The sequence below is a fragment of the Misgurnus anguillicaudatus genome, chromosome 23, assembly GCF_027580225.2.
Source record: "Misgurnus anguillicaudatus chromosome 23, ASM2758022v2, whole genome shotgun sequence".
NCBI classification, from domain to species: Eukaryota; Metazoa; Chordata; class Actinopteri; order Cypriniformes; family Cobitidae; genus Misgurnus; species Misgurnus anguillicaudatus.
In genome coordinates, this window is record NC_073359.2 from 738,193 (window position 1) to 753,189 (window position 14,997).

Here is a 14,997-nt window from a genome sequence, read left to right on the forward strand (position 1 = left end):
GGATTCATCTTTGGCTATAATGACTGTATCATTCAGTAATGCGCGTCAAATGCCGGAGTGTTTTCTGTGAGAGCTGACCGGGATGAGTAACACGACATCGATCGTGCGTTGACTCATTTGACAAATCCATATTTGATTCAGGGTGGAGAGAGAGAGAGAGAGAGAGAGAGAGAGAGAGAGAGAGAGAGAGAGAGAGAGAGAGAGAGGGAGAGAGAGAGAAGAGGAGGAGACACGCGGCTTGCCTCCGCGTCTCTCTCAGTTCTTGTGAGGATTTTTCCAAGCGCAAAAGACGTGATATCGCCAAACCTCGCTTTTTTCCTCTGAAATGCATCTTCTGGAGCCTGAACGAGCCTCGACGAAGTGCGCGCCGTGAGGATGTTACGCATTTCTCACCTGCAGATCGATTCACTCAAACATTGCTTAACGTTTTTTGCGACGCGTCGTTGAGGAGGAAAACTTTTCGTCGCCGTTTATGTTGTTTTATCCGTTGAATTGTAAACTCCGTTGCGATGTCTTTACAGCGGCGCTGTGGCAGCGCGGATCGGCGAGGATTTACGCGTTTTAGTCGAATATCGTTGCACCGTACTGTTGTGTGTGTCGTTAAACATATCTGATTTAAAGACAACCCCTTTAATGTTTTTCTGTTTAAAAGAGTGTTTATTTGGTTCTTTGTTTGGGAGGGAAAAATCCCAGTGCACAGATTATCCGAGCAACAAGCGTCGCCGTACGATGCGCACATTCCCAAGGAATAACGCATCTTGCGCGGTATTTTTGGAGAAAACCTTAACATATTCTCAGATCTGTCTTACTTTGATAGGGTCTGTGACCAAATCCGTTTCGGTTTACATATAGATACTCTGACAAGTGCCTTTATTTGCAAAAGGAAACCATGGCTTGCTTTCCATGGCGAGTATTCTGGATAATTCAAGCGCTCGTGGATGTGACACTTTCCCAGGAAATTTACGCGCCTCATTCCATCAGAATCGAAGGGGACCTGACCCTAGGTGGCCTATTCCCCGTCCATGCCCGCGGGGTCTCTGGGGAACCGTGTGGAGATATCAAGAAAGAGAACGGGATACACCGATTGGAGGCGATGCTGTACGCGCTGGACCAGATCAACAGCGACGACGAGCTTTTGCCCAACATCACTTTGGGTGCCCGGGTTTTGGACACATGTTCCCGCGATACGTATGCATTGGAGCAGTCCCTTACTTTTGTGCAGGCTCTCATACAGAAGGACACGTCGGATGTTAGGTGCACGAACGGGGAGCCCCCGGTGTTTGTCAAACCGGAGAAGGTGGTCGGAGTCATAGGGGCTTCGGCGAGTTCAGTGTCTATTATGGTTGCAAATATACTGCGACTCTTTCAGGTGAGTCAAGCGTATAGTGACTACAGGAATGCCACGAGTGTCTGAATTCGGATGTGTTTCAGCATGTCTTTTGTCATTAGCATACCTAAAGTGATAAGATATGCTTGCAGTAGTGAAATGATGACAGGTATTTGTATGTAAATGCACATAAAGGGTCTTATATCGATCATATAAGGAGAGGCTGTTAGTCATCATCGATTATCAACCACAACTGGCTTTTCAATGGGGTTTCCTCTCTCTCTCTCTCTCTCTCTCTCTCTCTCTCTCTCTCTCTCTCTCTCTCTCTCTCTCTCTCTCTCTCCAATGCAAGTACAAGTAATTGCATTGCTATTGCATTAATAATAATGATTTATATTTTATTTTTATAAGCATTGTCTATCGTATTTTCCTTTATTTTCTTCTTGTGAAGTTTGTGCATATGCAAATTAATTTCCAAATGTAGAGACTGTAGATATGTTGAAAATGTGAAATTGCAATATTCAGGCATGTTAAAGGTTAATATAAGTTGAGCCTTACTGTGCAAATCAGACCTTTGGACCAGGACATCAAAATTTTACATCCCATACAACACAAACAGAAGATTTTCTATATCTGGTAATGATGTGTGATATACATCCTAAAAAGTCATCATCCACTCATCTACTCTTATGGAAATAAACAGTAACCTCACTTTAATCTCAACACTTATATAAATTGAACAGGTGTTGTAGGAAAGTACCGAGAACATAAATAATAAACATACCCTGGCCTTAATAATATGAAAAAGTCTTTATGGGGGTGTAAATGATTTAGTTGCAGACAACCGAAACGTAAATGCATTCACATATGCGAGTGCACTGATAATTGCATCCCGCCCCTTGATACCGATGGCTCTGATTAACAGATACAGCAATTAAAAATGTAACATTCTGTGTAGTTCACTGTAATGATGCGAATGGACTTATCTGCACCCTGCATCAGAGATAAACACGGCTAATGACATCCCACCGGTCGGTCTGTGTGGATAATGCAAAGCTCGTCTTCTGTTTGCTTCTTCGCAGTCTTTCTCTGTTTCTCATGCATGCAAATGCACAGACGGTGCAAGACATCTGAAGCTGTAAACATTATCTAAAGGAAATTCAGACTTTTTGTGCCTTAATCTTGATGACCATAGGGATACTTTAGACTTTAGACTCAAATCACAGATATAGGCACTTACAATGGAAGTAAATAAAGGAAGTTTCATAAACTTAGTGACACATTTTTCATTAAGAATAGCTTACAATAAAAGAGGTGCTTATGTAACCTACAATTGTATGTTTTGTGTTTCATGTGTTTGTCTTGCCCCATCACTGTACGTACATTACTATTAAACATAGGCTGTTAAATTTGCAGTGTGTAATTTTTAGAAGGATCTCTTGAAAGAAATGCAAAATAATATACAAAACTATATTTTCAGGGGTAAATAAAGACCTTTTATAATGAACCGTTATGTTTTTATTACCTTAGAATGAGAGTTTTTATCTACATACACCGAGGGTCCCCTTACGTGAAAGTCGCCATTTTGTGCCGTCATGTTTCTACAGAAGCCCTTAATGGACAAACTTTTCTACTAAGTTGTCTCCGACGATGACTTGTTTTTTCGTTGGCGGCTACCGTAGCTTCACTATGCGTTTCAAAAGCAAGAGGTGAGCAGTGGACTGAGCCGTTGGTTGCAATTCGCAACCTCACCACTAGATGCTGCTCAACTTTACACACTGCACCTTTAATAGATTTTAACCCATTAGACTTTAGCTTGGATTTCACAGACAGGCACACAAATGCTAAATCAATTTGATTTATTGAAAAATTTGCATTAACATAGCACTTAGCCACCAGCTGCAGCGTATTGTGCTAAAATCAAGTTGCTACGCACAAAAATCTCCCATGACAACCATTTCATTTCATTTATCCTGCACACTGAATTTTGAGCTTTAAAAAAATACTTTTTTTTTAGCATGGTTTTTATAAAATATGAAGTAGATATAACTGCAAACTGGAGCTCTCCAAATTGGGCATGCACTCCAAAATGGGCGGGTAGGGTTAGGTTTGGGCTCTAATGGTAAGAACTTTGCCCCCTTTTGGAGTTTCCCAATGTCACCCCTATTTAGAGATATCTGTCTGCAGGTATATCCTTCCCTAATATGGACATATCCAATTGTTGGTTTAAACTAACCTAAAAAATGTGCATGCTTAAAACATTACATTGAAACAGCCCTGCATATCATAAATGCAGCACAAATGTACTAGTTGCTTGTGTTTTTGCATTAATAATTTTATGATAATGTTGATGATGCACTCAGATAAGACTGCAATATTTATGCCACTTTGCTTGACTTGAGTTTAAGGAAGAAGCACACAGCTAATGGCCACAGCGAAGTGCTTTCAACAGACCTAACGGATTGGTTTATAAAGGCTGACTTTCTGTCCTAGATGGTCTACTTAGAAAGTATTTGGTACACGTGGGATTTTAACACAAGCCAGGATGTCACAGATTTTCAGTTGTAAGCATTATGAAAGCAAATGTAAGGCAAGTTGTGCCCTACTGGCCACTTGCAGTCATTCACGAAGGCTGATTTTTATTTCCCCATGGCCTCACACTTGCTCCAGGTTTCAGACCTGTTTTTATTTGCTGTCGGGCTGGGATTACTGAGGGCATCCCTGTTGGCCCGGAGCGTTGTCGAAATGCGATGAGCACCGCCGTGATGAGGGTTGAAAGTGTTGAGGGCGATGCACTCTGACACAATTCATGAGGCATCGCCGGTTTTAGATTCCATCTCAACACATTTTGACTCAAAATACTTTTGACGCCACAGGCCCTGAATTTCATTCGGCTAAGGCAGAAGTCGTGATACGCCATTACTGTAGAGATTATGATTTGATTTTTATAGAACGAAGAGAAAAGGGAACTGCAGATGTTGCTATCGTGGAAATGTATAAAACACCTTAAGTGAAAAGGCCAACATAAAATCTAAATGGACCCCATTTACTGTACACACCTTCTTGATCTTATTATGCATGATTCACCAGTGCATCAAATGTTTGCTTTTCTACAGTTTTAGCAGAATGTAGGGACTTGTAGGGATCTAACTGTGAAATCCAATTCAGTTTTGTTTTGGATTTTTTTCCAGTTGAGTTTCAGAATGCTGTTTTAGATTATGCAGATAACCTTAACAATAATTTAACCTTGATAGATAGATTTGATAAAAGTGTTATCACTAGGGTGTGAACTTTTATATCTACAGCCTGGTTGGAAGCCTCCTCAAAGGTTGGTACCATCATTGATGGGAATAACGGAGAATTACTGTTTCCCCCGTTAAATGCTGCACATTCGATTTTCTCTCAGCCAGACAGTAGGACCTGCAAAGATTTTTTCCTCTGGTGTCTGTGTGTTAGAGAGGTGAGAGACAACCACATAACTAATGATGATTGGCTTCATTTCCATCGAGTGGTGCTTGTGTTTGTTCACACAAATGCACGGTCAGTCCATGCAGTGTTGCCAACTTGATGACTTTCTCTCTCTAGGTTTAGTAACTTTCTAGACCCCTTTAGTGACTTTATTTCAAAAAAGCGACCAGGACAAATCTAGCGACTTTTTGTGGCGTGGTTGGAGACTTTTGGAACAAGCTCAAAGGTCGAGGTGAAATGCAAGAATTTTATGTAACGTGCAACTTATGTCCAGGAAAGTGGCAAGTAATTCTGATCTAAAGATGCACCTCACTTCGTCACATGCTGGCACAAAATTACTTCTCTTGGGGGCATCCAAGTTATTGACATATTTGAACATACTTTCCTTTGTAATTATAATGATGTAACAAAGTTATTAACTCAGTTACTATTTGTGAGAAGTAACTATAACTAATTACTTTTTAAAGTAACATGATCAACACTGGGTACCATATAAAAATAGTCCTTCATAATCCATTGCAAACTCACATTATCGCTTAGGCATGGTATATAACTTTTCACATTTATAAATGACAGTAAAATAAGATCATACCCAGCCATACATTTTCTTTTTAAATACCCCGTTTAGTTCAGAAACACTTTACAGGCAGAAGAAAGTTGATATATGAGGAGCTCAGATACAAAAGCTACTAAACTCAAATACTGCGCTTTGCTGATCCGTTCAATGGATTCTGCCAACAATGTCCATTTATTTAGCAAAGTCCTCTAAGTGCATGGATGAAGAGTTACATGAACTGTGTTCAATAGTTTATTATCTGGTTAAAGGATGTTTTTCTGAATATATTAGGATATTAAACCAATTGTAAGGATATTAACCCAACCCAGAGAGTTGAAATTTTTGCATGCATTTAGGGGGTTTTGCAGCGAAATACACATTTGACAATAAATTGACCTGACCATTTAAGTGACATTTGTGAAAATAAGGCATTTCAATTACTGACTTATAACATTTTTATTCCCATTAAAGTGCAATGAATGAAACCTTAACATGCAAAGAAATGCACATTTTCAAGAAAAGATGTCATGCGCACTTAGAGGGTTTTGCATCCGAAACAAGTTTTTAGTTTTTCGATCGAATGTCCAAACGTTAATGTTTTGCTATTGAAATGATAAATAAAATGACTCTTAAACAAGACAATTCTTGTCACCATGATTCAGTAAGTGACTATTGATTTCTCTGACGTCTTACCCAGGAGCTTTTCTGCTCAGAGCTCTAGTAAATACAGTATATGTTTGCTATCACTCATTCTGAGGCCACCAACATGAAAGTGACAACAGCTACAGTGACAGAAGTCTAAAAATATCGGTGTTGTGGGATTCATTTCTCACCGAAGCAGTAACCCACAAACCCAGGATTTCTATGGCACAGATATTTTAACCAATCAATGAGAAGTGGGCATGAAATGTGGCCTTCTCCCGCTGTTACTGTAATTATTATTAGTGCTATTTGCAAAGCATTACTGTTAGGGTTAAAGCTACATTCTCAACCCCAATCCTAAATCGTGTCCTCCACATTTGTACTGAGGACTTGCATTATATCTTAAATTTAAGAGTGGTATATTACTCTTCTCAGTAATCGGATTTGGGATTTTCGAATTATAGGATATAGGACCTGTTGAATTATACCAAGGGTGATAAACTTACTTTAAAGGACCCGAGTCATTTCTAAGGAGAAGATTATCACAGAGATTTAGGGATGGGCTCTTTGGATTTGGGTCATTAAGCAACCTGCTAGAAACCATCAATAGCAGCCTATCTTAATGCGGCTGGTTTTATACTCGTATATTCTTCAGAAAGTGTAAAGCCTAGCTATTTCTAACATGTTTCTCTTTTACATAGGCTTATTTTAGATACTCCTTCCAACCTTTAACAAAAGTAAGCAAGCTTCTTTAGACATTTACCATGTTAGTACCTTGGTGTAACATGTAAATATTATAGTACACAGGGTTTCCCACAGAAAATTTGTTAGTTAAGGTGGTTTTTGGGCTGGGGGCGTGGCAATCAAAGGGGCGGGCTTACGTGTCATAAAGACAGAGTGCAGTTATGCTAATTTGAAAAACACGCCCACCAGAGAGAAAACAATCCAACCGTCTCCATTGACTTTGTGTTGCGGGAGGCCGCCTCCTTGTCATTTCTGGCTTATAACAAAAACAGAATAATGCCTAAAAGCTGCTGTGTGACAATATGTACAGCTAACAAGCCAAAAAACCCAGAATTAAGTTTATATAAGCTGTCGAGCCATAAAACCCAGCCTTTAAGGAGAAAAAAAGTGGATCGGCGACTACGTTTCCCTCTAGTGGGCGCTGTTCTACTAATAGAAGTACTATGAAAAGTTGCCTTTTCCACTTTTGTGTCTTTAAACGCTTGTTTTTTGGGTTCGTCCACGCTATTCTCTGAGATGTTTTATCAACTGGCTAGTTATTCTCTAGACAGTGACGATCCGGACAACATCTTTCTTATTTCGGCCATGTGGCGCGCGTGCCCGCTCGCGGTGTGAAGCGTGTCTGCGCTATTCTCCGAGATGCACTTGAACGCTTTTTGTGCAGCTATTTTTTTTTAACGACCTAGTTAAGGCAGTAGGATTTCCCAGCTTTGTACATTTTCAGTATATAAACATTCAGCATCATGGTATAATGATATTACCATCTGATATCACTACTAAAGCCCGGGATACACTGCACGATTATTGGGTGTCCCAGACAAAAGATTGCCATCGTGAAATGATCGTTGCGATTTCTGTTATCGTGGCTCTTCATCGGTGGTCCTATGTCGTACAATGAGAGAGGTTCAAAGACGGCCGTTTTGCCGGCCTTGCGTCCAAAGATAGCCTACGATAGTTTTCTGACAGTGTCAGAAATTCGGCATGATCACCGCACAGTGTGTTTGCTGCTACGACCTGCGCACCGGTATTTGTGTACCACGAGCACATGCTGGTGACGTTGCGCAACGTGTGACGCTGCCGCCAAAGCTTCTGTGTCATCATCGTACAGTCTACATGCCTATCGTACCCGATTTGAAACGATACATGACGCACAGTGTGATAAGGTAATGATCTTATATGAGGGCAAAAATCATGCAGTGTATTCCGGGCTTAAAGCATAGCACAGCCTTAATTTCAACACATATCTTATTTTCATATTTCACAAACTGCTCTGTTTACATTCAAATATAATGCAAAAGAAGATTATAGAGTGGCATCTGTTCGTCATCCAATTTATATAAACACAAGTTTATGCCACCTACCAATCACTTTCATGATGGCGGTGCCAGGGCTAGCAGATGCTGGCATGATGGCAAGAGTTAATGGACCACTTCTCTCACCTGGAGGTTATTTCGCTCGGATAACATATCTGCACCATTTTTTTATCAGCCCTTAACATCTTTTGGATCCTGATTGGCTAGTCCAGCTTTCGGGGTTGGCCTGTTTTCTGTGCGAGAGATCCCAGCCTATTTATCAGTATTGCTCGCATGTGTACACACTCACGCCTGCCAAAAACCCGATCGCATCAATGCCAAACCGTAACTTTTGGTTACGTAACATTACATTTTGGTCTGCTGGGAAATTTATGTTGGAAGAATCTTGTTGTAGATCAGGTGGGTTCAATGGGCTTGATAAATGGTACAGATTATGTTTTGGCTGAAGTTATGAGGATGGTACCTGGAAACGGGTCCAAATGAGTCCAAACGCTCCATTACTCTCGGTGGGCCTCGCTCATTTCAACATTCATGAATCCATTCTTGCATAAATTTGTTGCATTGAATTAAATGTGACAATTTATGAAACTTTTTGTGAAAGATAAATCTTGGTTCACCGTTTACTGTACTTCTACTGCATATCCTATAGGTATAAGCATCAATCTAAAGTCCAAACTTCCTAATCATTATTTTGCTCCAATCCCAGTCGAGAAAGATTTTCCCAAGCGCTCTCTCTTATCTTCCGTTCAATGCCTGCCTGTGAAGTCGCTCAGCGTGAAGTCTAGAAAAATCCTCAGTTGATGTCATAAAGCCCGACTGTCATTGGCTCATCTCAGAGCTCTTTAAAAGAGAGAGTCCCGCTGGGCAGACTGCCATAAATCATTACGAGCGCAGATCTTTTTTCTCATCTAGGAAGCGTCAATGATATACATAGCAGTAATTAATGAAATAATTTCTTCTCTCCAATCAATAGATACCCGGGCTCCCCGCAGACACGGCTGACATTTATCACATCCAGTGCAACTGATTAATTTGTATTGCTATTACCTCAACATGAGAAGGAATCATTTGTTTGAATGATCTATTCCTGCATACTAAACCCAACATACTTGAGTGCTGCCTGGTGGTTATAAAGCGGAGACCACTTCAAACTGTCGCCTCTGAATGTTTCAGGAGGAGTAGATATTGTTAGCATAATATGCTAGGTGTTTCAGTGAGGTTTTTGTTTATTGTTAAGTGCCAAACATTGGTGTGGTTTTCAACAAACTGTGTGATATAAGCTGGGTTTCCACTGAAACGAGCAGCAAGGGCATTACAACGACGTTGAGTCGTCAATTTACATGTGTTTTCAGAGGTTTCAGATGTTAGCAGAGTTGTTAGCAAAAAAGATCTTGCTTCCTTCAAGGTTTTGGATGTGTAGTTTGTACAGTTGGGAGAATCCTGCCCTGAGGTGAAGGGTGGAATTATCTAGGATGATGAGAATTAAACCCTACGACTTCGATTGAGACGGTGTTGCAGTCACGACGGTCTGTAATACTCGGATAAAGCTGTCTGGTAGCATTCTTCTGTACTTGCTGTCGTCTTTGCTTATGGCCACTCAAGTTGTGAAAGGCTTTTAGCCAACAACCACAATGAAGCCACAACGACATCATGGGAACGCTGGATCCAGTCAATCCTATGCACTTTACTAAGGTCAGCATTGCTGTGCATAACAGACTTTGTTTAATGCCTTAAAATTCAGTCCTTATGATCCTTATTTACCAATTTTCCCAAGTGTTATTTGGACAATGATGCATGAGAGATGCGTGACACTCTTTCAGGTGTATCTGAGCCTATCACTTCAGCTTTAAGGATTTTCTTGGATCAGTAAGTTTCATTTGATTTCCTCAGAATCTTGTCAGGTGGTGGAAGGAGATGCATGGAGAGTCGCCCATCTGTGCAGTGACAGATACTCACTTGAAGGCATCCTTAAGGGACCTGGTTTGCACGATTTACAAGCTTACTGCCAGTATGTCAACTCACTTAAGTAATGAGAAAATACCTCTGCTTACAACAGCATTCATGTTTGTTTCAGTCTTATCTTACAGGAATTAGTATTTTAAAAGTTTGGTAGTTCCGATGAACTCAAATTTTAGTGCATTTGTATGAAGCATCATCCCGTTGTTAAAGGAAAACACTCCAGAAAAACGTGATTGTGCGATCGCGCAATATATTGCATAATCAGCCAAAGTCCGCAAATTTATGCGGGGCTGCATTGTTTTCCAAATATGACGCACTTTCGCCACATTAATTACATATTTCCGCACACAAAATATGCGGGGCTTGCATGATTTCCTAATCTCCGCATTTTCGTAGCAAAAAGTCACATATATTAGCAGAAAGTTGAAAAATGTTGCATTTACTTCCCAAAAGCGCAGCCGGGTCCTCTATTGCCATGGGAACGTTATGAAGTGAAATGATTATGTGACGTGAACATCATTGCAGCTTTTGCAAGTTTCCGCAATTTTCGCAAATTCCCGCAATTCCATCGCATAAATTGCATAAATATCCCGCATATTCCATCGCATTTTTTAAGAAAACGTGCCGCAAATCGAGGATTTTTGCACGCAACACTCACAAAAAAACTCCGCGTTTTCCTGGAAGGACTGGAAAACACCACCGTTTTTCAATATTTTACTATGTTCTTACCTCAACTTACACAAATTAAAACATTCCTATTTTTTTCAATGCATGCACTTCTTCTTTGTACAGCGTGTCGTGAATGTGTTAGCATTTAGCCTAGCCCCATTCATTCCTTAGGATCCAAACCGGGATGATTACATGATATACATTTTTATTTACATATATTTTTAGATATTTTTGATTAAAACCATCCATGTGCCATTAGATCACTTGTAGTCTGCTCGTGAACACACCCAAGGAGGAAAACAAATTTGTTGTTGTTTTGATTTCTTTGTCGTTGTTGTTGTTGTTTATCATTTCATAATATTCTGATTGAACACTGATGGCACATGGGTCTTTTTGGCGATTTTTTTCATTCTTTTCAGGGCTTGAAAAGCATTGGTTTAATAGCAGTCTATGGGACAGTCACAAGCCTCCATTTTTTTTTATCAAAAATCTGTTCCGAAATACTTACGGGTTTGGAACAAGACGTTGGTAAGTGATTTATGATAAAATTTTCATTCTGGAGTGAACTAACATTTTAAGCAATATTAGCCTGAAGCTGAAAAAAAATCACTTGCAGGAAGATTTTAGGTTATTTTATTTCTTGTCTTCCTTTATAAGTGCATTTACAGTACAGTACGTGCTTTTAGGATTTTTGCAATCTTGAGAGACAAGCTAAATGAATGGATTAAAGTGATCCTCTTTACTTCATTGGTGCATAATTCTGGTATTACTGTATCTGTGTCATCTTCGTTAAATGTTACATTTACATTTCTACATTGTCTTTCAACAACTCGCATTCAGGTCTGGCCTCATGCTGATATTTCACAGCCACTTTTTATGACCCAATCAGTTCACAATGGGTGAAATATGCCAAATTCGTAGAATGAAATTGCTTTTGACTGCCAGTTCAGACTTTTTAACTGAGAATTTACCAATGTTATTTAACCAAAATAGATGTTTTTGGCCCGTTACTGTAAATTTAACACAGATGACCTGCTGCTGGTTTTGTCTATAAAAAGAAAACCTGACAGATGAGGTGAAGTTTAATTACGTGACTGCGGCATGATCCGTTTTGGCAGAAGAGAAGTGAGGGTTGGCCGCCGCTTTAAAAGGGTTCTAATTATGTCCCACATTCAGATGAAATGGTAGTAAATTAAGCCCTGTCAAAAGAAAAGTCACAATTATAAACAAATAGATTAGCCTGTCACGAGGACAGTCATAAACACTACTGAATAAACCCATCACACTTTCCTCAGGAAATTTGAGGGTATTTTATTCAAAGAAAGAAATTCAAATCTCTTACCTCATGAAGATTTAATTACTTGTTTACATTTACCTTTGACTTGTGGGGTGAGCTCGTCGAAAAGCAGCATCATAAACACAAAAAATATTAAAATTCAATAAAACATTTTAGATCATTATTGCATGCATGCAAACCGTTCCCCTTGAAAGATTTTGAAAATAGAAGTAGTACAAAAAGTTCATTCATGCATTTAATGTAAGATACTGCATGTCTGAATGCATCACTCTTAAAATTTTACCCAAAGACCTTTTGTCTTTTAATTTAATTTAATTGGTGATAAAAATGGTAAATGTTCAGTATCTTATAACGCTCTGTGACATTTATGGTGTTTTTTGTATTTTACATGTATCTGCTGATATGTCATATTTCCTTTCCTGGTAGATGGCATGAAGTGAACATTTGGCTCAACTGAATAGTTATCTTATGGTTTGAGAGGCCCTTTATGGCAATTTATATTTAAATCCAATCAAATCTTTAAGGTTAACAACAGAGAGTGAGATGGGTGTAATTTAGCTTTATGGCCCCACAGGAAATATGGTGAAAGTTTTCAGCAAATACCATTAAAAGCTGGGTGTTTAAATGGGCTTTCAGAGGATCATTTGATTTACATCCTTTAATTCTAACCGAAAGCAGGATATTTCTCTTTGCTTGATAGGATTTTTTTAAAAAAAATTTTAGTGCTCTTGGGTCCACTGTACTGTAGGAGAAGTACTGAGATTACTTTCTAGTTTTTGTTATAAATCATATTGACTTTTCTAGACAATGGCCATATAAGTTTAATAATTCATGCGTTACACTCTCAGAAAAAAGGTACAAATGTTGCCACTGGGGCGGTACCTTTCCAAAAGTACACTTTTGTACCTAAAAGTTACATTATTGGTACCTTTAAGGTACCCTCAAAGGTACATATCTACTAGGGGTGTAACGGTTCAAATTACTCACGGTTCGGTGCGTGTCACGGTTTTAGGGTCACGGTTTTGGTGCGTGTATGTTTACTTGGACAAAAATGCATTTATTTGTGGTTTTGTGTCCATACAATGGAAGTCAGCAGGGCCAGTTTGGTTACTAACTTCAAAATGTGTTTTATTGTATTCTGCAGAAGAAATACATCAATCATATAGGTGTGGATTGACATAAGAAAGATGAGTAAATGGTGAAATAATTTTCATTTTTGGTTGAAGTGTATAAATAGGTATTATGTATGAAATTGTCTCCCAGTCAGTTTAATAATGGGAATCAGATGTGAAGTTGATCTAAAGCTCTCTCTATATCAATCTACTACAGACTGTGGCAGAATGCATGAAATCTGTCTCATCTTATATACCTGATTGACAGATTTCAGAGGTGGGAAATGAGGAAAAAACGAATGAGACAAACTCCTTTGTTTGCTAGCCTTCAAGTAATACAATGTGCCATATTATGTTCACACGAGAACAGCTGTAAGGTTTATAGACATTTGCAGTGTTCAGCGGAGAACAGACGTATAGGCTTTGTATGATCAGCCTCGCTCTTTACTGTCTTCATAAGCAGATGCCTTCTAAGACAGCATGCATGCTAACTGAAATGGATTCTCATAAGTGGCCACTTTGGAGTACTCTACCTTAGTAGTGCAGTCATACAAGTAGGGCTCATCACATGAAGTGCAGAAGAGACTCGACTCACAGTTAATTACATTCATTTGAGTTAATCAATTGAGTTAAGTCACAATTAAATCGAGTTTGCAGTTGGTATGTTGCTAAGCTGACAAAGTGACACACACACATAATCATTCACAGTGCAATGCATTATGGGATTGTCTTAGAATTAAGCCAGAAGTAAAGAATGCGTATTAGAAAGCAGAATAATCGTGCATATTTTTTATTAAGGGTTTTAGCCATATTTTTAAATATTATCGAATGCATAGAATTTTAGATGAAATGCAAAATTTGGATAAATTGAGAAAATAAATATTACAATAACATTTGTAATAATGTCAATAAGTAAATAATATTTTTATAAAATAAAATAAAATAAAATAAAATAAAAGGTTGGTATGTTATTTAGAGAAAATGTAAATTCTTTATAAATTAATAAAATAAATATTACCTTTAACAATAGTATTAATGTCAATAAGTACATAATTTTTATATTTACAAAAATAATAATAATAAAATAAATGGTTGGTATGTTATTTCAGAAAAAAGTAAATTCTTTATAAATTAAGAAAATAAATACCGGTTATTGCCTTTAACAATAGCATTAATGTCAATAAGTACATCATTTTTATATTTACAAAAAAATAAAATAAAATAAATAAATAAAAGGTTGGTATGTTATTTCAGAAAAAAGTTAATTCTTTATAAATTAAGAAAATAAATATTACCTTTAACAATAGTATTAATGTCAATAAGTCCATATATTTAAAATAAAATAAAATAAAAAATAGAAAGATTGATATGTTATTTCAGACAAAAAAAAAATTATCAATAAAAAAAACAAATATTACCTTTAACAATAGTATTAATGTCTTTAATGACATAATCTCCAATAGTTAATATTTTATCTGTAAATTGAATAAAATAAATACATAAAGCATATAAAAAATATAATATTAACAATATTAGATAATAGCAATTGTTTTGGGGTGTCTACCATTTTCACATCATGACAATCAATAAGGAAAGTTGTCTTAATAGATGTCTTGGGACCATAAAAATACTCAATTCGATCATTGCATTTGGTTCCAATTTGGTCCCAAGGTAGGATTTCCAAACTGCCTGTGCATTTGCATATCTCTGCGCACAAGACGATTCATAAAAAAAGACTTAGCTTTCTGTCATTGTGTATGTCAGGAAAAGCACCCTGTTCCCTGCTAAAAATAGACACCGCTATATTTTGCAGAAGCAAGTCTGGTGCATGAACTTGGGAAGAACTGTGTAAAACTATTCCTCCAGGAATCAAGTCAGAAAAGCCTATCATAATTATCATTTCATTGAAT

At 38.0% G+C, this 14,997-nt stretch overlaps 1 protein-coding gene across 2 annotated transcripts in view; it reads left to right on the forward strand.

The window, feature by feature from the left end:
- The first annotated feature begins 232 nt into the window (after positions 1-232).
- LOC141359240 (metabotropic glutamate receptor 7-like) overlaps positions 233-14,997 on the forward strand; it is a 187,229-nt gene continuing 172,464 nt past the window's right edge. The window contains exon 1 of one of the 2 annotated variants that reach the window (XM_073861331.1): positions 233-1,369. In XM_073861331.1, the coding sequence (XP_073717432.1) occupies positions 890-1,369 (480 nt within the window). In that variant the 5' untranslated portion in view covers positions 233-889. The remainder of the gene's footprint in view (positions 1,370-14,997) is intronic. The other variant, XM_073861330.1, reaches the window with a different exon arrangement.